Source organism: Taeniopygia guttata, chromosome 1, assembly GCF_048771995.1.
Source record: "Taeniopygia guttata chromosome 1, bTaeGut7.mat, whole genome shotgun sequence".
Classification (NCBI taxonomy): domain Eukaryota; kingdom Metazoa; phylum Chordata; class Aves; order Passeriformes; family Estrildidae; genus Taeniopygia; species Taeniopygia guttata.
The window spans coordinates 110204001-110228662 of NC_133024.1; the positions used below are offsets into that span (position 1 = coordinate 110204001).

Below are 24662 nucleotides of genomic sequence, written 5' to 3' on the forward strand. Positions count from 1 at the left end.
CCAGCTTATTTCTGGAGTTGGTGTCACCCACATGGAGGAGGGACATTGCCTGAACTGTGCAGCAATGACTTCTACAGGTAACTTGAGGATCCTTTTAACCTGGTGACCTGTAATACAACCTGAAGCCTACCTACACAACAGCCAGAGTTACAAACAAAGCCCTAGGGAAGCTCTCAGGGAAGCCCCAGCTATTGAGACATTAAAAAAAAAAGGGAATGCCTACACTGGAGCTGCACAGAGCTGAGATGTCACTAGGAATTGAATAATGTTCATGTAATAATCAAACCTAATCAAAACTGGCAGTAAGATGAGAACCCCCCTCCATGCCCTTTCCCCAGGGTAATTTCATGCAACATGACAAACAGAAGGAGCAAATCCCATGATCCTGCATTTATCCTACTTTCCTGGTGGAATAGAACACCAAAAAGCAGAAAGAGAGAAGAAAAAGGCAGTTACTCATGTTCAAAAAGAGTTTCATGAACTGGAGGATAGGGTCTCAGGAAAAGGGACTGTCTTGAAAGGGGAAAGGCAAAAAGCTGAGTCTTCTTTGTTTTGGGTACAAAACCACCAAATAATTCCCCTCAGTGCTGGTCAGAGAGCAGAGAGAACGCTGCAAATCATGACACAGCTCTTCAAAACCCCACTGGCTCAGACTGCATTAGTCTCCCACGTCTGTAATAATTTTAAACACACAGATGAACATAAACACTTAAATAACCTTATACCTCTTCTGACTGTGCTAAAATCTTTTATTGCAATTACATGCTATTTGCTTTTAGCAGATAAGGCAATGACAAACAAGAAAGATAGCAAGTAAGATACCTAAAATGATGAACATATTCACCAGTCTTCAAGGAAATGTCCTGGTTCATTTGTATGAAAAATAAATACAATAATAAAAACTACAACCAAGAGAGGCAGCTAATACTCCCCCCAAGATGAACTTACATACTTGCCTTCCTCTGCTTTTTTTTTTTTTTTCCCCCTTTGGAATGTATTTATAATCCTCTTAATTACTTTCAAAAACAAGGATGAAAGAAAATCAAAGTACCAGACATATCAAAAGGAAAAAAAAACAAAACCAAACCCAACTGACCAATACAGCAAAAGAAAAACAAGCTACCATTTTAGTATAGCAAAACATGTAAGATTCCTTTGTTTTCCAACCCAGAACATTCTGTTCTGAGGTTTGAGTTTCTCCTGTGGAGGAGCTATTCCAAGTGGCTCCAGTAACAAAGAATTTCACATGGGAAAAAGGAAGAAAGTTGTAGTGTTTAAGGCTCATGATGGACAGGCAATCTGGGCCCAGCTGTGTCACAAAATTCACATTGCACACTCAGACAACCTGCTCTGAACACGACTCATCTGTAGCTAGCAGGAGGCCTGCAACAAAACCAGAAATTAAGTTTTTTATAGCTGGTCACAGAGTGGGAGTAAAATAATACCAGTGTCAGGCACAAGATCTTTTCTTTGTGCCCTGCACACACAGGGGTGAATGAATCACCTGGGTGGGCAGGCTGTGCACAATCCCATCAAGGCATAATTGTAATTTCTCATGTGTTAGACCTACCAGCCAACCCAGCCACCTACTACACACCCACTAAGTGGAAGTCAAACGTGCTCAAGAATAAAAGGAAAAGTAACAGAAAAAAGCCCAGGCTATTTGTTCCAGAGCTGTTTCAAAGGTAGGATTTTGATGGCAGAGTAAGCACATTATTGCTTAAAATTAACCTACCCATGAGAAAAAGAACTGGAAATCACTGAAGAATTAAAAAGACACCCCCAAAGTTTAATTATACAATTAAAAATAAATCTAGATTTTTATTTTTGTACATCATATGAGGTGATGCTTCTGCAAACAGTATATTAATATAGAATAAAGAGCACAGTCTTAATAGGCTGCATGACAGCTTCTTTTATTTGTATGTGAAGCATGATGCCACTCAAGTGTGAGTCACTCTAATCACTGAAGTTCCTCACGAAGCAACATGACATACTGTTCTCCCAGGGCACTTATTCAAAGCACATTTTCCAAATTTCAGGATCATCAGAGACTAAAGCTTCATTTTCTGAGCAGGAGTCAGCAGAAAGAGGCCTATGGTATCTTACTAACTTGTAGATAGGGCAAAAAAAGAGCAATAATGATTCACCAAAATCTGTTAGTCATAAATTCTTTCTGCATTTTATTTGCTGCTGATTCCAAATTTAAAAAACAGGGGAAGAAGGAAAGAAAGCATATCACATCCAAACCCCACACATTCTTCCACCTGTGTTCCTCTGGCATTCTTTCAGAAACTAAAGTTCACAGCTAGATTTTGAAGGAGTTTGTCCTCCAGCTTTAATGATGATGACAGACATGGTCCTTGTAAAATTTGGTTTTTATAGGAAAATAAGTTACCTTCACCCATTCACCCATCACACAAGGCCTGTGTATTGCAGGACAGTGCCAGACACAAGCTCTGCTTCCCAAAACCATGAGACTGTGTGGCAAACTTTGGAATTTTGACTCCTAAACATCAGGAGTAGTTCCAGTATTTTAAAGACTTATGATAGTTGAGAGATTTTTCGGTTTGGGATGCTCATTTCAGTCTTCATGTGGGATGAGGATTCACTAATTTAGTGTTCCTTCCACTGGCTGCCAAACCTTGAATGAAACATTGGTAACCTTTCCTTGGCTGTGACACTATTAAAAACAAATTTAAAATCTTCTCTCATTTTACGTTTTAAGAACCTGGTCACCCTACTGGTAATGTAACTTTCCCACTTTCAGACACATTCAGTTTATGGTCAATAAAACCTCTATTAAGCTCTTGCAATGCCCTGTAAAGCTGATTTCATCTTGAAACAGAAAGCCAACAAACAACATGTACTCATGCATTTCAAGTACTGAAAAATATGACATGAAAAAATTGCTTAATTTCTGGAAGATTACAACAGTTTTACCCAGCTATTGAAACAAAGCAACAGAAAATCCCAAACTCCAAAACTACATTCTTTAAATAAACAGAAGTCACACCTAAGTATCTTTGAAAAACACAAGAGAACCTTTGTACTGTGCCAAAGGGTACAAGCAAAATAAGCAGATTTTTGCCTAAGCCAGGAAAGGCCTCCTTCCTGTGTTTAATTATTACGTTTTTTGTGCCCTTCATCAACAAGCAGAGATAACTTTAAAACCACCTTTGAAACATTAAGTTTTTCTTCCCAAGGTGACACTAAATTCCCTCCATGATAGTTATCTTACAACCTTTTGAAAGCTGCATGAACAGATTAAGAGTCTGATCTCTGTTCCAAAAATTAGTCGTTTATTAATAGAACTGCACCTGTAGAGATACTAGAAAAGTACCTCAATTTTTGCCTTCTTTCTTCTTTGTCAGAAACAACTTTTGCTCTTTTCCAAGATGTTAAAGCCAGAATTTGCAGAATTATTTTCTGAAGACACCTATAGATTTTCTCTATCTAGGGTAGTTCTCCTCTCAAAAAATCTGCCACCACTAAGACAGCATGTGTGCCTCCAGTGATCCAAAAATAGCAAGTCACTTGGAGCTCCTTTATGGGTGAAAGGTGTTGCTAAAATAAATATAAATTTCAGCTTTCTTTTAAAAAATAAAGTCCTCTAGCACTGTGAGTATTAGGAAGTCTGAGCCTTCAGGCTTAGAGCTTAAATAAAAATACACTTAGATATATTAACACCCTTCTTCCCACCAAAATGAGATTTTGGGATACTTGGTAGTACCTAGATGGGCACACAGTGAGGAAACACTGCATCTACCTCTCTATTTTCTGATGTTTGATTTGATAATGTGACTATGACTCTCACAGAGCCATAATTCACAGAAAAACATTTCCAAGACTCTTATTCACATGCCTGTTGTGTAAATGGCTGTATTTGTGTTATTTCACTATCTGACTTAATTAGTTCACTGCCTAACAGAAGAAACTCACACTCTGAAGGGCAGAAGGTGACATTACCACATCCATCCAATGCCCTACTCCCATATTCAGGCTTCTGAGAGACTTGAATCAAAACATGAAAATTACATTTCCATCCTATATCGTGAAAATGTGAGTGGAAACATAAGAGCAATGTCTTCTCCACTACCATGGGATGAGGTGAGCCCCATGCTGGGTGAGTTCAGTGACTGTGGAGTAGATCTGTAAAATTTTACCTGTGTGGTTTGAAAACTGGACAGAGTTCACCGTATCCACTTCAAATCCCAAAACCTGTAACAGAACACAGGAATATTTCTTTTAATAACACAACTTCGTTAATACGTTATCCACATCACAAAACATGGGGAAGAACTCCTGGATTTCCAGTGCATACTTAAAAATCTTGGGAGCTGAGTCAAAAAACATGCAACATAAATAAACAGCACAGTGCTCTACTACAGCAACAAACAGGGAACAAAAGTGCCACTGGCAACAGCGCCAGAAAAACACAGGATTTTTGAGCTCACACATCCTGAGCTCGGGATGCTCAGACTGGAGTTCATCTGGGGATAAGGCTGGAGAAGCTGCTCCAGCAGCAAGCACTGAAACCTTAAAGAAAGCTTTGACTGGCCTTTCTTGCCAAGAAAAGAAGTACAAGGTACTAAATTAATGCACAATATGGAGGGATGATGCTGTAGGCATTCCAGAAAACCAATTTTTCTAAAAGGAGGATACAGGGATCTTAAAAGGGATCAATACTACAAGCCATACTTGGATGTTAAAATCAGTTACTTTACAACTAAAGAGAACAGCAAGATGTCACAGAGAATTAATTTGGGCTATGATTGGGCAATAAAGTGAAGAAATAAACACAAAATAAAAAAGCCTAAAGCATGCTCTGAAAGCCACCTGCTACACTGCATTACCAGCAATCCAAATACTGAAATACCCAATAATTTCCTAGTGCAATCAACAAATATTCTTCTTGCCCAAAAATAGATAAATAATATGAAAATAAGAGCATTCAACCAGTAGGAGACTAATGAGGATTTTTAACCTGACAAAACCTGTTTAATGCAGACAGGCACTGCTAGTCAAGCCATTTTTAGACATTTTTATGTGCCACGCAAGGAATTCTAATGCAAAAGTGACATTAACAGTCTGACAGCTGAGCCTTTGTTTCCACATCCAGCTTGCTCTGAGTAAGAAATCTCCTCAAAAGAAGTGCTGCTATGTATGGCTCAGTGAGTCACACTGGGAGATAACGGGAATGATGCACCACTGTGCATGATCCTCTCCCAGGCAATTTGCTGGCAGGGGGGAGTGAGCAAACAAAGCTTTCCCAGTCACGTTTTCCAGCCAGACTCATGCCTCTCCCTTTTTTTTGTCGTGAAGGTAACTCCTTCATATAGATTAAAACCCTTTTGGGTGTCTGGTGGCAGACATCAGGCTTTCCCTGTGCCTGTACTTTCCCTGTGATAAGCCCTTCATTCCAATACTTGGCTACAAGATGAAGCTACATGCTGTGACAGGTTGTTCCTTCTACCTGCAGGTGCTACTCTTCTGTTGTTTCACAGCTCACATCCACACAGGTCTTCTTAGAATAAATCTTTTATTTCAATATTTAATTGAGGTTTCTGTTCTTTCCTCACCAGAAAGCAAAGTAATTTTGGATTAGTGGTACACAGAATGGTGGGTTACCTCAACCTGACCACGTTCAAATTAAGCTCAGCACCAATGCTCCCCCCAAGTTGTTGTTTCACCTTGGTGGAATTTATTTTAAAGTCCCAGGAACTGAACAGTTGGGAACATGGCAACACTGTTATGACCTTAACCTTCATGTCTGGACATGTTTTTCAAGCAAATAAAAGGGAATATGACCTCTAACCAGACTATCACCCCCAATTAATTCCCCTCCCTGTAATGAACAGAGCTAAGTTGCTACTTCCTTAAAGTATCTTGGCAATAACTGTAAATTAATTAATTTCTCTGCAACATTCAGATCACATCTCTCCAAATGCTTAACCCCTGAGACTACAGAACACACTTACAGTGATTTACTGACTAAAGAGGTTTAGGGAAGGAGGGCAGGCACGACTGCTGCAGGCAGGGCAGTTCTGCAACTCTGGCCAGTGCTGTCCCAGATGATGGCCACCAAAAGGAGCAGTCCTTCCTTTCTGCCTTCCCCAGCACCAGTTACCATTTGATTTCTCAGACAGGTTTCCACAGGATTAGGGATTTTTGGTTTGTTTTGGCCATTTAATCTGCTTCAACTAAAAGATGGAAAAGTACAAGGGAGGCCACCTCTCAGAGATAGACAGGTGCCAGGTTAGCTTGGCTGTATACTTGCTAAAATAGTAAATAAAATGCTTTGGAGAGTGGATGAAAAGCCACAGACAGCTCAAATTCTGCAAGGCACCTTGATACTATTTCTCTCTTTTCTCATCAGTCCAAAACAGGCTAAAAAAATCCCTTTAAAGGTCTCAATAAAAACCACTTACTGGTATTGGTCTACTCTGTCACAGTTTCCAGTTTCCTCTAAAGTTTTGTTTTGAATAAATGCATATGACTGAAATCTAACACACCTAATTTTGAAACCTGATTCAACCCTTAAAATAACTCACAGTTACTCCAAAGCATTTCCTTTTATAAAGGTGCTTACTAAGGCCTAGGCTTAGCATTAGTAGTAGAATAATCAAAAAGAATGCTGAAGCCATGTTAAGCCAAATTGTGTTTGATTTCAAGGCAAACTGCATTTAAAAGTCCTACAGAATTCAGTCCTTTAGAATTTAGAAGACAACCTGAAAACAGAATTGAGGTGATAAAAGCAGCTTTTCACAGCAATCACCTTTTCTAGGACTAAAGAAAAAAAGGTCTTGATTTTGGTTTGCATAATTCATTTTAACAACTTGATAGTTTATAGTGGATAAGAAAGTGTTTTCTTCCTCCAACCAACAATTATAACCAGTGTTAGTGACTGCCATCCTTCACACCTAAAGGACATCAGAGACAGCTTCTGATACACTGAATGATGGATGCTTTCCTTACCTACAAAGGGAATTTTGTTCAAAATATGTCTTGTTAAACCTTTTTAATACATACTCATACTTTTAATTCCTTGGGCAAACCTAACTAAAAGCACTGGTTTTGAGGGTTTTTTTTAATTAATTAAAAGTTTCTAGTCAAAGAGGTTAAATAAATATTAAGTGCAAGTTAACTAATTAGAAATACATTACTTTTGTATGTACAGACTTTGAAAACTGAGATCAGAGCACATGAATTGAATGAGACAAATCATATGAAAAAAAGTCAATCTCTCATATTTGCACACAAAAGTAGCAACTATGACCTGAAAATATGTATTTATTAGGATATAACAATTTTCATCCTGTAATAAACAGTAAGAAGCAACCTTTTCTCTAAAAAACTACCAGAAAGTAAAAATTCAAAACAGGACTAAACTCAATATATAAAATTTCTTGCTTGTGTACACACATATGTGTTCCTTGTATCTCTGTGTCAATAAACTGAAGGACTCACCCCAATTGGAGCTTGCCTGTGGCAGAACAAGTCATATTTGATCAGCATCAGGACTGAGCTTACAAATAAATGCACTTTTAATGTTTAATTTTTGCTTTTCTACACCAGCTTTAGTCCATACCTGTGCCACTCTCCTGCTCCTTACAGCAAGGGCCCCGTGGTGACATTGCTGCTTCTGGTTTGGGAAATGAGGCGGCATCAGACACTCTGCAAGTGTCCAAGGGCTCCAGCTGCCAGGGACACCTGAGCTGGATGTTCTGCTCTCCTACAGGCTCTCCAGGAGAGGACAATTCCAACTTTCCATGCTCTGCTGTCGCCCTGTGTAAATATCATTTGCCCACAGAACAGGAAACCTTGGGCAAATCTAAACCCGGATCTAAGCCCCAGTGTGGGTAAGGATGGTAAGTGCTTTTCTAAGGAAATAGATGGCTGAGTCCAGCCTAAATATCTCAGCCTGCAGTCTAAGCACATGTCAAATGTTGTTCTTCCTAAGACCCAAACCACAGTTGCCTGGATCCCATCATACAGTGATATTTGCAGTTGAAATCTTAAAAGAAAGCATCTTCAAATAAAAGAGGCAGAACTGTTATACTTCTAAAATTAAATCACAAAACATTAAAACTGGAGGAGTTCTGTGTTTGGAAGGCTCGGCTGGCAGATCTGAGTGACACATTTCAGAAAAATATTTGCAAGACTAACTCAAAGTACACACACCAGAGCAGAACACATGAGAAGAAACAATCAGCACAAAGAACATTGTGCATGACATCAAATTCAGCCAAGTTCTTCATCACAGGTAACTGAAGTGAAGGAACAAATCTCATCCAGTTCTTCCCCCATGTGCTTTCCCAGCCTTGCAAAGAGAAAGTGGGACCAGGGCAGGGCTGTGGTCTAGAGAACTACCCAAAAGCACCTCTAGAAATAGCAAATACTCAAGGGAAAAAATCAACACACAACAAAGGAAGAAACTTCAAAATACATAGACAACCTCTAAAGGTGTTGGTTCTTTTGGAAAAGAGGATAGACAGCCTAGTTTTCCTAAAAGCACAGAAGTAATTTAAACTTATATCCAGCCATTATCCTCTAAATAAAAAGCCAAGAAATGGGTCTCCTTCAGGATTAAAATTTTACAAGGGATACCAGTTGTTTGACTAGTAGAGCAACCTAAAGGCCCAGACAGACAGAAAACATCTTGAATGGGGTAAGTTACATAAACAGCTGGATCTCAGTTATGGTTCACTCCAATCATGCAACCCTTTGGACTCTGCCACTGTGCTAATTACAGCTCTGTTTAAAATTTGCAGTCTCTCTTCCTATTCCTTCCAGAAAACCTTTCCACCACATAAACACTAAAATGTGTTTCATCACCATGACAAACCATTGCCTAAGATTGTTAGACATCAAATACTGCAAACATACATTCCAGAGGAGAGTCTCGGTTGTTATGTAAAGGGGAAGTGAAAAACAAGAAGAAAACCATTTCACAATATGGAAAATTGTGAGTGTAGCAACAGAGAAATGAGCAGGAAGATTTTGAAGCAAATGCAACATCTGAAATTCAGTTTTAATGATTGCAAACCTTTATGTTTATATTTTTGTCATCTACATTGTGTACCAATGGCCTGGAGACAAATAAAGGTACTCATTTCTACTTCCTAATCCTATTTGGGATCTGATTATTAACACCACTTGAGTCAGAAAACTGTTAACTTCAAAGATTAGCTCTGCCTCAGAGTAAATATTAATATAATTTCTCATTTAATAATTTTATTTACTCTGAGAAATTTGAAAAGCTGTTACTGAACTGCTTCTGTTTAAATTTGTATTGCAGCTTTATTATGTTCCTGCAGGGGAAAAAGGTATATTTCCAATGTCACACATTTCATAGTACTCAAGAAATTCTCCTTTTTTTGTTGTTTGTATGCAGTTTGGGGAGGAAAAAAAGTATTATTTTTTTAAGAGAGAAATATATCTCCTAAGTGTGTGAAAACTGTCACTTGAATTACAGAAACCTCGGAATTGAACTAAGTTTTAGTGGTTTCCAGGGTACTAAACTAAATATTAGAAAAACAAAAAAATAATCACAATTTCCAATGCATTATATGTACATATTCAGAGAAAGAATTGCTGTCACTGGAGGTTTTCAGGACTTAAAGGGGATAAACCCCTGAGTAGCCTGGGCTGAATTTAGGTCTGCCCAAGCTTTGAGCCAGAGGCTCCTGAGGTCCCTTCCAGCCTGGGTCACTCCATCATCCAGTGACACAATTACCTACAAAAACCTCAGTTTTATCCATTGTAGAACTCCATGTGAAAAATCACAGAAAATACCACCACCAACTCCCCAGCCTAAAGTTCTGGTTCTAAGGATAAAGCTCAGGGGTACTCTATGTTTTCATTGTTAACTATGCCAGCTTTGATAGTAAAAATAATACATCCTTTGCTGTTAAATGACCAGTGGACCAATTTAACTAGAATGGTTTAGTTTGTACTTAATTTAAGCAACCTTAGAGAACAATGACCTAGTTCTGCAAGAATGAAATTCAATTAAAACCACCTCTACTCTGCAACATGACCAGTATATATTGCCCTCTTAGGGCACTTACTTCGTGCCTCCAGTGGCATTTCATTTACAGGTTTGAAATTAAAACCATGAAGCAGTAATGCAGCACAAGTTAGAGGAAAAATTTGGAATGAGGAAAAGGCAGAGGGAAAAGAAAACATAACGGTGTAAGAAAAGGAAAATAAAAGCCAGTTTGTTTGAAACCACACTGTGTAGACCTGCATACATGTTTCTTCCACAGTATTTATGTTCCTGATACATGGTCACAGGTTGCTATCTACATTTCATAGAATGAAGGCAAGACCTCCATCCAAAATCTTCACTTCCTTCAAAGTTCTTAATTTTGGAAGACATTAGCTTTATCATACCAGAACACATCAAAACCAATTTTCTCAGATGAGTCCCCAAACAAAACAGTCTGTAAACCACAAATACCGGGAAAGTATCAGTAGCTGAAGTTGTAAATCAAGCTCAGCCAGTCATTCATAAAAATTCTTCTATTGTGAACACAAGGCATCTTGCTTTTTTTAAATTATCTGACTACCAATGTGGCACGGGCAAAAATTTCACAACTCTGAAAGATGAGTTTATCTCAAAGGGAAACACAGTTTGACAGGAAAAGGGCACAGAAAAATGATTAAAAGGTAAGAAGGAACAAGGTTCTACTGATCAGGAGAAGAGAACCTTTGAGACTCCACTTCTGAAAGGAGGATTTGACTTTCATGCATCCAGTTGTCCCCAAAAATAAATGTAGCCTTGTATTATAACACTTAAATTCCTTCAACCTCACCTCCTCTCCTTTGTAGCAGGATACTTTTTTTGCTAGTAAAACTTTTATGGAATAAAGATGACTCTTCTCATTAATATTCAAATGATGAAACATCCAAGCCAGGCATATCCCTTCCTTTGTGCCAACAAATGGCAGCAGACTGATGAATTAGAGCAAAGTAGGAGTAAATACTAAAAAAAGCAAGAGGAAGTATAACACACATCATCAAATGGACCAAAACCACCCAGCTCCCTCAGCCTGTCCTTGTAAAGGAGATGATCCAGTCCTCTAATCATAAGCTGTGAAGTTGCCTCTAATTTTCAAAAATTAATGGCAGCACATGACAAGCCATGGAGCTCTACAGAAAGAAAGAAAAAAAAAAGTCCTCAGCTTCAAAAGCCATTCAAACTTTCCAAGAATAGGGAGTACTTTGATTTATATCATTTAAAGCACACAGCAGCATTTCAAAAAACAAGGGTATATTTAAGAGCAAATACTACATCTCAGATATACACAAACATAAAAAACACAAATATTTTCCCCCACCCCAGCTGTTTTATTAACACCCTGAGAGGTTTATCCCAACTGTTGCATCAGTCAAATATTTAGAGATAAATTTTTAAGACAAATTTTTATTGCACAAAGATGTACATAAACCGAGAGAGTTGCCAAGACTTAACTGGACACAATTTATGAGGATTTTTCAAGAAATCTTGTGGTAAAACTCCAAATTGCTGAGTTTTAGCACAGCATGTGTACAGTTCACAAATTGAATTAGCCAGGAATGCCTGTATTTGTGTAAAAAAAATTGCTGTATCACATAGACCAAATCTATTCTATTCCTTCCAACTTTTTATTATATATACATATATGTTTATATATATGTATATAATATACATATATATATGAAATATATATTTATATATATATAAACCCAATCTTAATTGAAAGACATTAACTTTATTAACTAATTGAAAGAATTAACTTTATTACCACCATTAAAATTACCATCACACAAGGTAATTGAGGTTTGGGGTGTTTTTTGCCAAGTAATGGCAGCAATACTTTCCAGTAAGAAAGCCTTTGTGTCAGGCCATGAATTGCTCTATGTATCTATTCTATTACAAGCTGTTTGCATTAATGTCCTCCAGTTTGGAACTTCATCTCACACAGCCATCACTGCAGCTCCAGTGAACATCATTGCTGCACTGTATTCCTCTGGAGATGGCATAGAAACGTGTTTTAAAAGGCTGAATTTCTGTAATCAAACTAATTTGGAGTGGGAGAAAAAGAAAAATTTCCCAGTTGCAGCTTGTGCCTCTCACTACGTGCCAGCTCTTTCACTTAATTGCATCTCCTTCCATTTGCTGCTGAAGCAAAAAACATACATTGTACTGGGTGCAGAAAAGTAAAAATACTAATTCAGTTTGAGAAATAGGAACTTGGGAAAAAGAAAAGGCATGTCCTGACAATTAGTGAACAGGAATAATTGCTGGCGTGGGCTGATAAACTGAACTGAAACTGCTATTGACTAACCATATCTCTTTTTTCTCTGAGCTTTTAATAAGGCACACTAAGTATCTAAAGAGAATTCTGTACCTATAATATAGTTGTATTTTAGTGCAGCATTTGACAAGGCACTGCAAAGAAAAATCATTAGGATATCGGGGATATTGTGCCAGGATAAAAATACTAGAGCAAATAAACTGGGGACAGGGATGCTGGACATATTATTGGTGATTTATGAACAGATCACTTTGAATTCTGAGGTTAGAAATAGACAATTACAGAACAGACAGTAAAAATATACAACAAATGACCTTGAGAAAAATGCACCATAATGGAGAAGGACATTAAGCTATTAGAGAGCATCCAAAGGAGGGCTATGAAGATGGTGAAGGGTCTGGAGGGGAAGTTTTGTGACGGGATTGGGGTTCAGCCTGGAGAAGACTGAAGGGAGACCTCAGTGAGGGGCAGGCACTGATCTCTGCTCTGTGGTGACAGTGACAGCACCCAAGGGAATGGCCTGGAGTTGTGTCAGGGCAGGTTGGGGTTGGATATTAGGAAAGGATTCTTCCCCCAGAGGGTGGCTGGGCACTGGGACAGGGCTTGTTTCTACAGTGACTCCTCTTTTTTACCTGTGATCAACTGCACACCCATTTTCAAGATTTACAGGCTGAGTTCAGCACTGGACACCACAGAGGACATTTCTGGAGCAGAAAACAAATCCTCTCTCTTCTGTCACAATTTTTGTCTACAATTTTTGTCACAGAGCTCTGGCAAAATTGGTACTCACTGAGAATTTGCTGATGGGCTCATCTAGCTGTAATATCATGACCAACTGAACAGAAAAGACTAGAACAGCCTGAGACTGCAGTGAATCTGTTCTCAAATAATTTCTTGATTTTTCTGAAAAGGCTTGCAATGCAATTGCAATGTGAACGGTAATTAGGCCAAATTCAAGATTATCCAGTAATGCCTTGAAGATGCTTTTCCAAAGAAATCCTGGAGCAATGGGAACACTTCAGAGCAAATACCACAATATCACTAATCTTTCTTTGCACCTGGACAGACTGATTGGCATGCATTACTAACTATTAAATGCAAGATACTCAGATGACATAAAATAAATCCCTTTATCAAAATTCCCCTCAGCCTTTTTATTCAGCACTAAGAAATTCCTTGCTCTACATCATGACCATTTTCATAGGCTACTCAAAACAATCTCTTGTGCCTGCAAGACACACACCCTCCTCAGCACTACTCCCTGCATCACAACAGCTCTAGTTTGGGATTGAGATGACTGCAGGGTCAAAAGATTTGTGATAGAGCTGCTCAATTGACCTTTCTATGGGCAGGAGGCCATTGCTGCCATCTGGAGTGGTGTTAAGTGATGGATCTGCAAGACATCAATTTAAAAAGGTTAAGGCCAATGAAAGACAACGTTTCTGTTGCTGTTTTCACCTTAATTCTTCCCATTAAAGGACAAACATAAAAATAACAGAATGAGGTGATGCTGGGGGTCTCTGCCTGCCTTCCACCCAAGAAACACATTCTTTACTGTCAAGCAACAGGATTTCAGATGATGATTTCAGATGGAGAAGTAGGTTCACTGCAGATTTCAGATTCATCATCTTCGTGCTGCTTCCTACTACACTTGGATGTAATTTGACAAAAACACCATACTGTCACTGCAAACTCCTGCCAGCTGGAATCCTGCAGTGCTACACGAGGAGGTTTGCAAACACTGATAAGGAGAGGCAGACACAGACAGCAGCAACAGGTTCAACAGGCGTGGGAATTATCTCTTTTATTTTTGTGAATGAAATGGTGGAGGAGGATCCCACAGCACATTCTTTTCCTCTGATTTTTTACCTTATTTTTAGTCCTGCTATTCATATTTTGGCTAGCCACCAGTCCATTAGCAAGATGTGGGCAAGCACATTTTGTACATCTAAGGTGGAGTTATCCTACCAGAGAGATTTGTTTTATCCAGCACATTCTTTTTGTGGACTCCTTAGGTAGACTATGAATGGATCCCACTCTCCTACCAAAGGTTTAGACATTAAATTGCATGGTAAGAGATACTTGAAGAAACAGAGCAGGAAACACCTCCCTGAAGGAGGTGCCACATTATACGAAGATTAGACCAAGGCCACACACAGGAAGAATGAAGCTAGACTTGCTTCAGAACAAGAAGATGTCTTAGAGAAGAACACTGAAAACTGTTTCCTTCAGCAGACAGCAGGTGCAGGAGCCTGGGGCTCGCTCCTGCCCTGGCACCTCAGCTATGCCAAAAGAGCTGTCTGTGGGGCTACATTTGGAAATTGGATCAGGAAATTGGCTCACTAAATATACCCTCACTTTCTTTTTTTTTTTCCATTTTTGCCAAGTCATTTATAACCTGGATGGCTCCTCAGAGCAGTTTACCACACGGCCTCACAAAATGACTTTCCTTGGAGCACTGAAGTGGACACAAAATAGTGCAGGTGGAAGGACCAGCTGGCAGCAGTAAGGCCAGAGAAAGCATTTCTCAATTGGCTTCTCTACTGAAACCAGCAGATTTCAGTACCCTAGAGGACAGGTGCCAATATTCTCAAATTAAAACACTTCTCAAATTTAAACACTAGCTTGCTGTGGATTTGTTTGGTTGTTGTATGAATGGGCAGAGGCACAATGTTACTTCCATTAACTACAGTGAGAACAAAACAGCTGGGTTTTTTTTAAAAACCTATGTTTTCCTTTTAATGAAATTAAATGCTCAGAGTTGTGTTGATGGTTTCTCACAGGTAGTGTGGTGCTCATTCCTGTGAGCCAGAGGCTGTATCCTGCCAGAAAAATGAAAGTAACCACAGTGAAGATGGATGGAAAGAGTTTTCCTTCAGTGTAACCCTGAGCAGTAGTTCTCACCATCCAAAAAAAGTCATAAAATACACAGATTTGTAAGGTACACAGATTTGTCAAATATTTTTTTTCCTAGATTTAGGCCAGACTTTGTACAATTCTCCAAAACAGTATTAAATTTTGAGAATTTAGCCAACATTTTTTTTCTGCTGTAACTCATTTTCTTTTTCTTTCCCCTTAGAGAAGATGGAGACAGAATTACCATGTCGAGCAGTTATAAATAAACATGGTAACATTTAGAGAAAAAAAACCCAAATTACTTTGTGTTAAAAATAAGGGGAGTGTGAAAGATAATATTCTTGGCTTTATTGGCTAGCAATCTGCCAATTGAAGTAAGAGAAAAAATGTTGTTGCATTCTGATAAGATAGACCAACTTCTTTGGATGCTTCCAATGGGCACTGTTCTCGAAGACTGTCATGGATTTCTCCCTTCAGCTTATTAATGTCATTGATAGCTGTGCCATCCTTGCTGGAGATTTCCATGCCAATCCTGTTCTGAGAGGTAAAATATGAGTGGACCCCACACTGGGGAGAAGGGGAAAGGTTGTGGCCAGACTGGAAGAGTTCTGCAGGTCAAGAAAACCTTTTACTGCTGGTTTTGGCAGTGACTGAACCCACAGATCAGGATCAGCCCTCCAGCTTTTCTTCAGCCACAGGGGAGAGGTTTTCCATTTTCCAGAGTGTGCTCCAGCACCTCCTCAATCCCACAAATCCAGCTGGCAAGAAGTGCTTTGCATTCCCAAGACAGCAAAGTTAAATCACCATGCAAGGATTTCTACTCAGCCCAAACTACTCCATATGCTTAAAATTTACAAAGGATGACAGAGGGTGAAGAGAAGTTTGTTTTGTTTTTAAATGAACCACAGAAGAGGTTTTAGTATCTCAGTCCTTTCTCCTGCTCTATGGATAATTGTTCCAGATGTTAGGGGAACTGGAGCTGGGAGGTGTCACAGATGAATTAGCATGAACAAATATGAGTCCTGAACAAAGGCTTGAAAAATTTCAGGTAGTTCAGCACAGCAATAATTTTTTGGCTATGGTAAGTCACCCCTCTGCTGCCAAGCCACAGGATGATGAACTGGTCTGGCTTCTCTTGGGGCTTATACTATCTATCAGCACAGACATTCCTGGCAGGTTTCAAACATTATGCTCATCATATATGTATTTTTTCTCCTGTGTACACATTACTATGCAGCTGAACACTCTACTGCATACAGCAATTTCAGAAGAATGGACATTTTATGTCCCAAGACTAATGTCCAGCTCCTCACATTAACCTTGCCTCACCAACTCCAGCCTGTTTTCCATACAACACGAGCAACTGAAGTGGAACTTCCACTTGCATCCATTCAGCCTAAAGAAGCTAAAAATACCTGCCTGGTATGTGTTCAGTCAGCCATGGATAATGCTGCATCCCTTATCTAAAATGACTAAATATGCTTTTCAAGGAGAAGTGACCATAATTTTTTGGATATAAATAGAAAAAGTTATAAGTAAAAGACAACAATTTACTTAAAAGAATATTTTAGAGAGCTATCAGTAACTTTGTATGTCTCTTGTTTTTCTCAAGTGTACCTTTGTACATTTTGCATGTATATATATAATTAAGGACTCATTTTATTATTTCAAACTATAATTTTGTTTTTAATACATTTCCAAACCTTTTAACATGAAATTAACTTTAACTTGGAGCCTTTTTTCTTTCCCCAAAAACCTGATCACTTCTCCCTCTGTTATCTGTCCCTGTTTGTTTATACACATAAAAATATTATCTCATCTGGAGATTTAATTTGGGGCAGAAATAAGACATCAAATACTCCAAAAATTAAAAAAAATAGCAACCTCCAAGACTTAAAGACAGAAAATAAGGCCATTCCTAATATAAAAATGCCTTAAGCAAGTAAACACTTGCTACTGAGTCTCTGAGTACATTATACTCCCCACACAAACAGTGCAAATCCACCTCTAGGCAAGGTTTTCCAGTCTTTTAATAAGATTTGCAATTTCTTGACAGCTCAATTTTTTTTCTAAAGACAGTGGGTGAATCAGGGTAAAGTATTTTTGCTTCCTCTCAAGTCAAATATTTGCATGTATTTGGGATCCTCCTTCATCTTTTCCCTTTGCTGTGTTGAGACAGATGAAAGGATTACATTTCTGTCAAAAACTATTTGTTCACTACACACACTCCAGTGTAACTATTGTGTCAAATACCAGCATATGCATCTGCATGGTTCAAACTTCCACAATTTACTATGAAAAAGTCAGCAAATTATCAGAATAATAAATCATTGTAAATATTTATCACCGTCTTGTTGAAAAATTTAAAATGCCAACTGGTCAACAGGCCCCATACACACACTGCAGAATAACTTCTAACACACCTTAAAATGCTTTTTGCAGCTTTACAGCTGTGTTATACAATCAGCCTGTGTGGATATCCCTCAGCATTTCTGTATTTTCATGACAAAGGCTTGTTTAACAAGCTGCCACTACTGAGTGACATGCAGGAACAGTCAGAAACACACAACCACACAGACCTGACCCTGGATGAGGATGGTTCAGTCAGTCCCACTCTCTGTTCATCAGAGGCTCTGCCCAGCCATTCAGAGTCCCCAGCACATCTGCAGCCCTGGCTGCACTTCTTTTAGGCAGGTTGAAATGACTCTAATTTTTCAAGCTGATTATTTTGCATTAGCTGCTGAAAAGATTCCATTAGGAGTACAAAGAGAAAATTGAGGTCTCTTTGTCTAGAGCTGTGCACAAACATAAACTCCTATTGTTAGGTAAAAGTGAGACCCCAGCAGCTTCAGTCTAATCTATCTCAAAGCAATGTTAGGAAGGGAAATTAACACAGACACCCCTTGTTCTTGTTGTATTTTGAGTAATAATCTACTTTTTTATCCCCTCCCAATCCTGTCCCACTTGGCTTCCCTCCCAGTTTACCATGCAGGTGGAAAGTCCCTCTCCTGCAATCTTCACAGAGGTTCAAGGTTCTCTCAAGTGCACCTGAGCTGGCTTCATCTGGAAAAGCACTTCTGGAAAGGTCTGGTAAAGTCTTTCTCCAGAAATCCACACTGCCAGGTTGGGGGAGCCACCCTGCTTGGACTTTTTGGATTACAAGTCTTTTTCAGGGCTTCACCTTGTGCAAGGTATTCACCAGAGCTGTGCAGCTGCTTGTGCTGACATCCACCTAAGAAGCAAATGCTCTTTACACAGCTTTGAACAAGCCACCCCAGAGGGGTTGTCAATTTTTTTATCTCTTGGGTTGGTTTTTCTTTAATTAATTTACGCTTTATCTACCTTTCTTAAAAGAACAAAATCAGGGGGAAAAAGCATGCTTCCACAAGCTTCATTTGAAGTATGGTTCTAGAGCAGTAAGATGTTTCAGATACGCAATTTTGGACAATCTTTAGGTACTACAAAGACCAAATGAATTCTTTCATCTTTGTATTTATTTTTTGTTTAATGTTCAGGTTTTTTCAGCCTTTGATCTGTAACAGAAATAAAGGCTACCAGTAAAAACATTTCTTATTGTTACTCTGTAAAGACTTTTGATTGATTCATCCTTCTTCTGACTCATACCATTAACACAATAGCAGGGTTTGAAAAAGAAAAAGAGTCATCTTAAATAAGAGCTGCACTTTATCTTTCCACACAATCTTTAAGCCATTTGACTATACTTTTCAAAAAAAAAAAAAAAAGAAAATAAAAATCTTAAACTTTTTTTTGCTAAGGCAGTAGATACTTAGCAAAGATTTACTGATACTGGTTTTGATCTTGGCACATACTGGACAAAACAGTTCAAGACTATCTGTAAATACCAAAGAAATTACCACTGTGCTGACCAAAGTTGCTTTCCCATCTTTTCTACAATTAAGAAGGAGCTAAAAATGTAGACTTACTATTTCTTTCCAAAGGAGAATTAGTCTGAGCATCATCAGTCCTTTTGAATATCTGTACAATTATCTCCATTTAGCAGGAGGGAAAAAGTTAAAAGGAAAATAAAATAATTGAATAGATTTCAAAAGGCCATTTAATCCCGTATTGTATAAACTGTTTATGTTTCTACAGTTTAGGACAGACAATTTCATTCCCCAGATACAAATAATTAACGGTGTTTGTCTCAGCTTTTAGCTCCCTCTGTAAGGTAAGCAGATATAAAAGGAAGTCAGGAATTAAATACTCAAAACAGAGGCATGATTTTGTCAAATTCTATGTGTTAAGCAGACAAAACAAACGAACAAACAAACAAAACCACCCCAAACCATCACTGCTACTGAGACATACGCAAAGATCAATATTTTTTGGTTTGCAGACAGGGGTATGAACTATTCCAGGGGCAACCAAATGCAAATGTCCAGTATCCAGGTAAAACTGGCTGGGATTTTCTCATGTTCCTTCTTTATACTTGCAAAATTCTTTCTTAGAAGCTCACGGAGGCCCCAGGACCTGAGCACAAAGACTGACACACTGACTCCCAAAACCTGATTTTACGATGGGTGCAGTATATGAATCTTAAATTCCTCTGCCTACCAAAGTTTTCCTGTTGGTCAGAATGAGGCACCTCTGCAGAGGGGAAATCACCTTGTCCTTCTGGATTCTCTGTGGTTTGAGGACTGTAACTCTCTACCTGCCAGTTCTGCTCCCTTTACTTATTGCCACATTCTGCATACCTAAAAGGTGGGGCAGGAAGGGCAAGACGAAATTATACTTAAAATTAACAGGTAAGAGATATCTCTAAGGAAACAAAAACCACATATAATAAAAGTGAAGTTGAATGTCATAGTGACAATAACAAAAACTATGATAAATCTTAATCAACATTAGAAACATTTAGAAACTTAGAAACTTTTTTTTGTGTTTTAAAGTAACTTATCTGACTCCCAAGGGCAACTCCCCAAATTAATGTACACCCTACTGCTCTTACTCTCTGAAATGCTGAACAATCCTGATACTGAAAGCTCAGAATACACAGCTGTGGAATAACTTAAGACTATTCTAAAAATAATTCAGAACTACCTGCAGAACTTTTTAAAGAGCTAGTAAGATCATGCAAGTAGAAACTATTTAAACTCTTAACAAGGCAGAATTCAAAGCAGAGCTGAAGGCAGTTCACTCTCTGGCAAACCCAGGTGCACATTTCCTCTATGACCTATTAGCTGATCTAGACTGTCTAATTACTTAAATGTATTTTAACCTGAAATGATGTAAAGAGTTCTCATAGTTCTCCCTTACCTCTATTATTTCCATTATTATAACTGCTCTAATATATGATCTAACTCTGTTTTGCTGTGTTTGCCATACAGAAAGCATTTACAACACACTCCACAGAGGAGGTTGTCCCACATACCTACATTTTAAATACTTGAGCTTTTACTCTAGTGGAAGCCTGACAAAATGCAACTAACTGATTAAAAGAAGATCTTACAGAATTCTCTTCTGCACAGATTGCTATTGATACTAATGTCACAGATTTGCACCAAAGATCAGGTCATGCAAACACAAGTGATGTTTTTTGGATAAGTCTGCAAAGAGCAGGTGAAACCATGCCAGGTTTTCTATTTGGATGCTGCTGTCCAAAATTCAGATTCCTGAACTGCTGCATCAGGATTTCAGCCCATTAAACCTCACAAGCACACACACACACGTCTACATACACCCTGCCTTGCAAACTCGATGCTGATGAGCTCCAAAGGGAGCCTCACTTAACTGGTTCAGAAAACTAAAGTAAAAAAAAGGAGAATGGGAAATAAAAATAAAAGCATGCCAGACTTGCACCCATCCTCCAGAACAGATACAGGTTATCATTTTCATGGCTATATACAAACAATATAAGAGAAAGACTCAGGTTTGTAATTATTTTCATAAAGAAAAGCGAAGTTTCACGCTGGGGCACCTTGCCCCATCTGATGTTCTAGCAAAACAAGGGTTTAGGTAACTTTCCAACAAGCACAACTTCACTAAGGGCTGCCTACATAGGATTTGCAAGTGCAGCCAGTAATGGCAGGAGTTTGGCTGCTCCCCAAGTAAATTTCTTTTCCTCCCACTCCAGAAACTACTTGTTACACTATACACTGAGGAATATTACACAGTGTGAGTGCAACTGCTCCCTGAACAAAACCCAGCTATACCATCAACAGGGTTTTTTTAACGCCAGTAGTATTTTATACCATCATAGCCAACAAAAACACTTTCCAGGAACCCATTTGCCAAGTTACACAGCTCACATGTCACAAAAAGGTTAAGCTACAGACAAGTAAAGAAAACCTATGACAGAGAATTAGAATGGAGAGAGAAAACCGTTTAAGAGACTGGAGATTTCTGGAATAAGTACTACTGTGTTCTCTTCTGCTACACAGAAATTAAAGGGAGAAGCACAATTTTGAGATCATTTTGTTAGGAGAGGAAGCACAGGTGGCCTGCAGTTCATGACCACCTTTTTGGCCTGGAGCTCTACATACTGGTATTTTTCCACAATACTGGTATTACACATGTACATCACCCTTCATCATCCATTAATTTTCAAGAGACTTGGTTACATTATAACTGGATGGTGACATGGGGGTGTGAAGTGGCTTGTTGCAGGCCTGATCTCACCTGCATCATTTATCAGAGTACATCACCTCTCCTGTCTAATCAAATGAGTTACACCATTTTTAAGCACACACCAAGACAACCAACGTCACAACACAACGTGTACTGGTAATGAGGGTCTTAGAGAGCTCCATACAGACACGCTGTGTAAAGGCACAAAGACCTCCTGATGGGCAGGCCCCAAATTACCCTTTTGGGATACAGACCCTCCACAAGAGCCAACAGTGCGATGTGCAAAGGTTCGCTCAATGTTTTCCCACCACCGGCGAGATCCAAGCAAACAACATGACAGCCACGAAGGCCAAGATCCAATTACACCCTCGAGCCCGGGGCCATGTCAGACAGCTTCTCTGCCTTGCACACGCATTAAGTGCCCCCTACACCCCAATACAGCCTCCCCAGACCATCCGGGCTGGGGCATCGCCCCCAGGGGCAGGCGGGGTTCAGCTGGGCGCCAGCACAAGGACACCGCTGTCCCCGCACGGGACACGGCCATGACCCTTCCTTCAGGGGCAGGAGCCCCTCCGGATGCGCCTGCGGGCGGCAGCGGAGCCCAGCAAACCCACGGGCAGCACCCCGGCTCGCTCTGCGCTGGCACAGCTCGCCGTGCCACAGCCCCGGGAGGAGCTGCGTTAACGAGAGCGGCGCGGAGCCGCCGGGAGGCGCGGCCGCAGCGTGCGCGGAGCCCCGGGACGGGCACTGCCGCCGGCACCGGGGCGGGCGGGGAGGGCGCCCTTGCGGGCATCTCCCCGCCGTGCCCTTACCTTACCCCGGCTTGGCAGGAGCCGCTTGGGCGCCGGAGCTCGCCCGGGCAGCGCTGCCGTCACGCCGCCCCGCAGGGAACAGCGGCGGAGGGAGAGGAGAAGGAAGAGAAGGAGGAGAAGGAGGAGAAGGAGGAGAAGGAGGAGAAGGAGGAGAAGGAGGAGAAGGTCCGCACCCGCTCACCTGCAGGGGGAAGGTGGCCGCCTTGTTGCCCACGTAGCCGCGGACGACGTGGCTCTGGATGGAGAGCACCCGGCACTCCGGCTCCATGGCTGCGCCGTGCGCGCCTGCCCGCGCCGGGCCGGGATCAGGAGCGGGAGGCGGAGCGCGGGCGGCGTGACGCGCTCGCTCTGCCCGCCTGTCACACACCCCCCGCGGCAGGGAGGCAGGCGGGGCACCGCCGTGCTCCCAATGGCCGGCTCCGAATGGCGTGCCCCCTGCCCGGCGCTGTGTGCGGGCACAGGGTGGACACGGCTGCCGCCCACCCGCGGGCAGCCCCGGCGCGGCCCCTCCGGCCCCGCACACCCACCGCCGTCACGCGGGCACGGCTCCCGCGGCCGCCCCGCCCGGCGGGGCCAACGGCACCGAGCGCCGGGCCCGGCCCGGCCCGGCCCGCTCCGCTCCGCCCGGCCCGGGGCTCGGAGGCGGCGGGAGCGGCGTGCGCCGCGCCCCGGCACTGCGGGAGTCGCGGGATGGGGCAGGCTGGAAGGGACCCACCAGGTCCAGCCTCCCTGCTCGACCCAGAGCACATGGCACAGGGTTGTTGCCATATGACTCTGGAATATGTCCCACACTCTCTCCCAGTGCTCGGTCATTGCACAGTGAAGTTCTTCCTCATGCTCAGGTGGAAGTTCTGACCATCAGTTTCTTCCCCTTCCTTCCTGTCCCGCTGCTGGGCACCATCAAGCAGAGCCTGCTCCATGTTCTGACAAACCCCCTTTTAGATTATCCATTAATGATGTCCCTCTCAGTTGTCTCTTCTTGAACCTGAACAGGCCTCAGCCTTTCTCATAAGAGAGATGCTCCATCCCCCACTCATCCTCATTATCCTCTACTGGACCTGCTTCAGGAACTCCATGCCTCTCCTGTCCTGAGGAGCCCAGAACTGGACACAGTAAAGAAGCATTTTCTACCTGAAAGATTGTAGTGAGGTGGGGGCCAATTTCATCTCCCCATGCCTACAGTGAGAGGGCTAGAGAAAATGGCCTTAAGTTGAGGCGGAGGTGATTGAGGTTTTTTTAGGGTGCTCAGACATTGGATTAGGTTAGCCAGGGAAGCGGTGGGGTTGCCATTCTTGCAGGCGTTTGAGACATCTAGATCTGCCGCTGGGTGATGTGGTTTAGAGGTTACAGTGCTACAGTGGAGTGGATGAACTATGCTCCCCTGTGCCATGCCATGAACCACCCACAGCTGCCCACATCCTGCTGGAAAGCCAGGACTGGCACAAACATCCCACTAATGGGACAGCTTCCCCTCCCCGAGTGTTCAAAAAGCCCTGTGGAGCCACAGATGCCACAGGCAGCAATGCCTGTAGGTGGCACACAGGCCCAGGCTGTGGGTGCCCTGACAGAGCACCACCCTTGCAGCTGGGTTCTGAAGTGGCTGCAATTGTGTGTTATTGACCCAAAAGAAAAAAAACCCTCTGGAGAGCTGCCAAAGAGTAAAAGAAGATGTGTGCATTGGCTGGAAAGTGTTACAATACATCAAGACTCTGCTGAGATGGGCCTTGGTAATGTGTTTGGGAATTTCATCTTCCTCTGGCCATTTGTCATTATTGACCATCACAGGTCCAATCACAGCTCACAAGAAATGGCACCTGATGCCTCTTGTTCTTCTTCATGGATAGCTTCGAATTGACTCTTGAAATAGCGTCATTATTTCTTAAAAATGTGAAAGAGTATTTTCCTCATCGTAAGTAATCTGTTGGAAAATGATGGAACATACTGTTCTCTCTTCAGTTGTCACTTGTGTTAGCAAACTTAGGGCTTATTCTAGGCTGGGCTTACTACCAACTCTTGCCTCAGCACTTCAATACATATTTTTTTTTAATTGCAGAAATCCCTGCATCTCCATGAAGGGCCAGAGCAATGAACTACCTGCATC

General features: G+C 41.1%; 1 protein-coding gene across 1 annotated transcript in view; it reads right to left on the bottom strand.

Annotated features, from left to right (window-relative positions):
• The window catches only part of PDXK (pyridoxal kinase), a 45347-nt gene extending 22439 nt beyond the window's left edge, over positions 1-22908 (bottom strand). The window contains exons 1-2 of the mRNA XM_030283379.4: positions 22743-22908; positions 4167-4221 (exon numbers count right to left, since the gene is read on the bottom strand). Coding sequence (XP_030139239.1) covers positions 4167-4221; positions 22743-22829 — 142 coding nt within the window. The 5' untranslated portion in view covers positions 22830-22908. The remainder of the gene's footprint in view (positions 1-4166; positions 4222-22742) is intronic.
• Positions 22909-24662: the final 1754 nt, after the last annotated feature.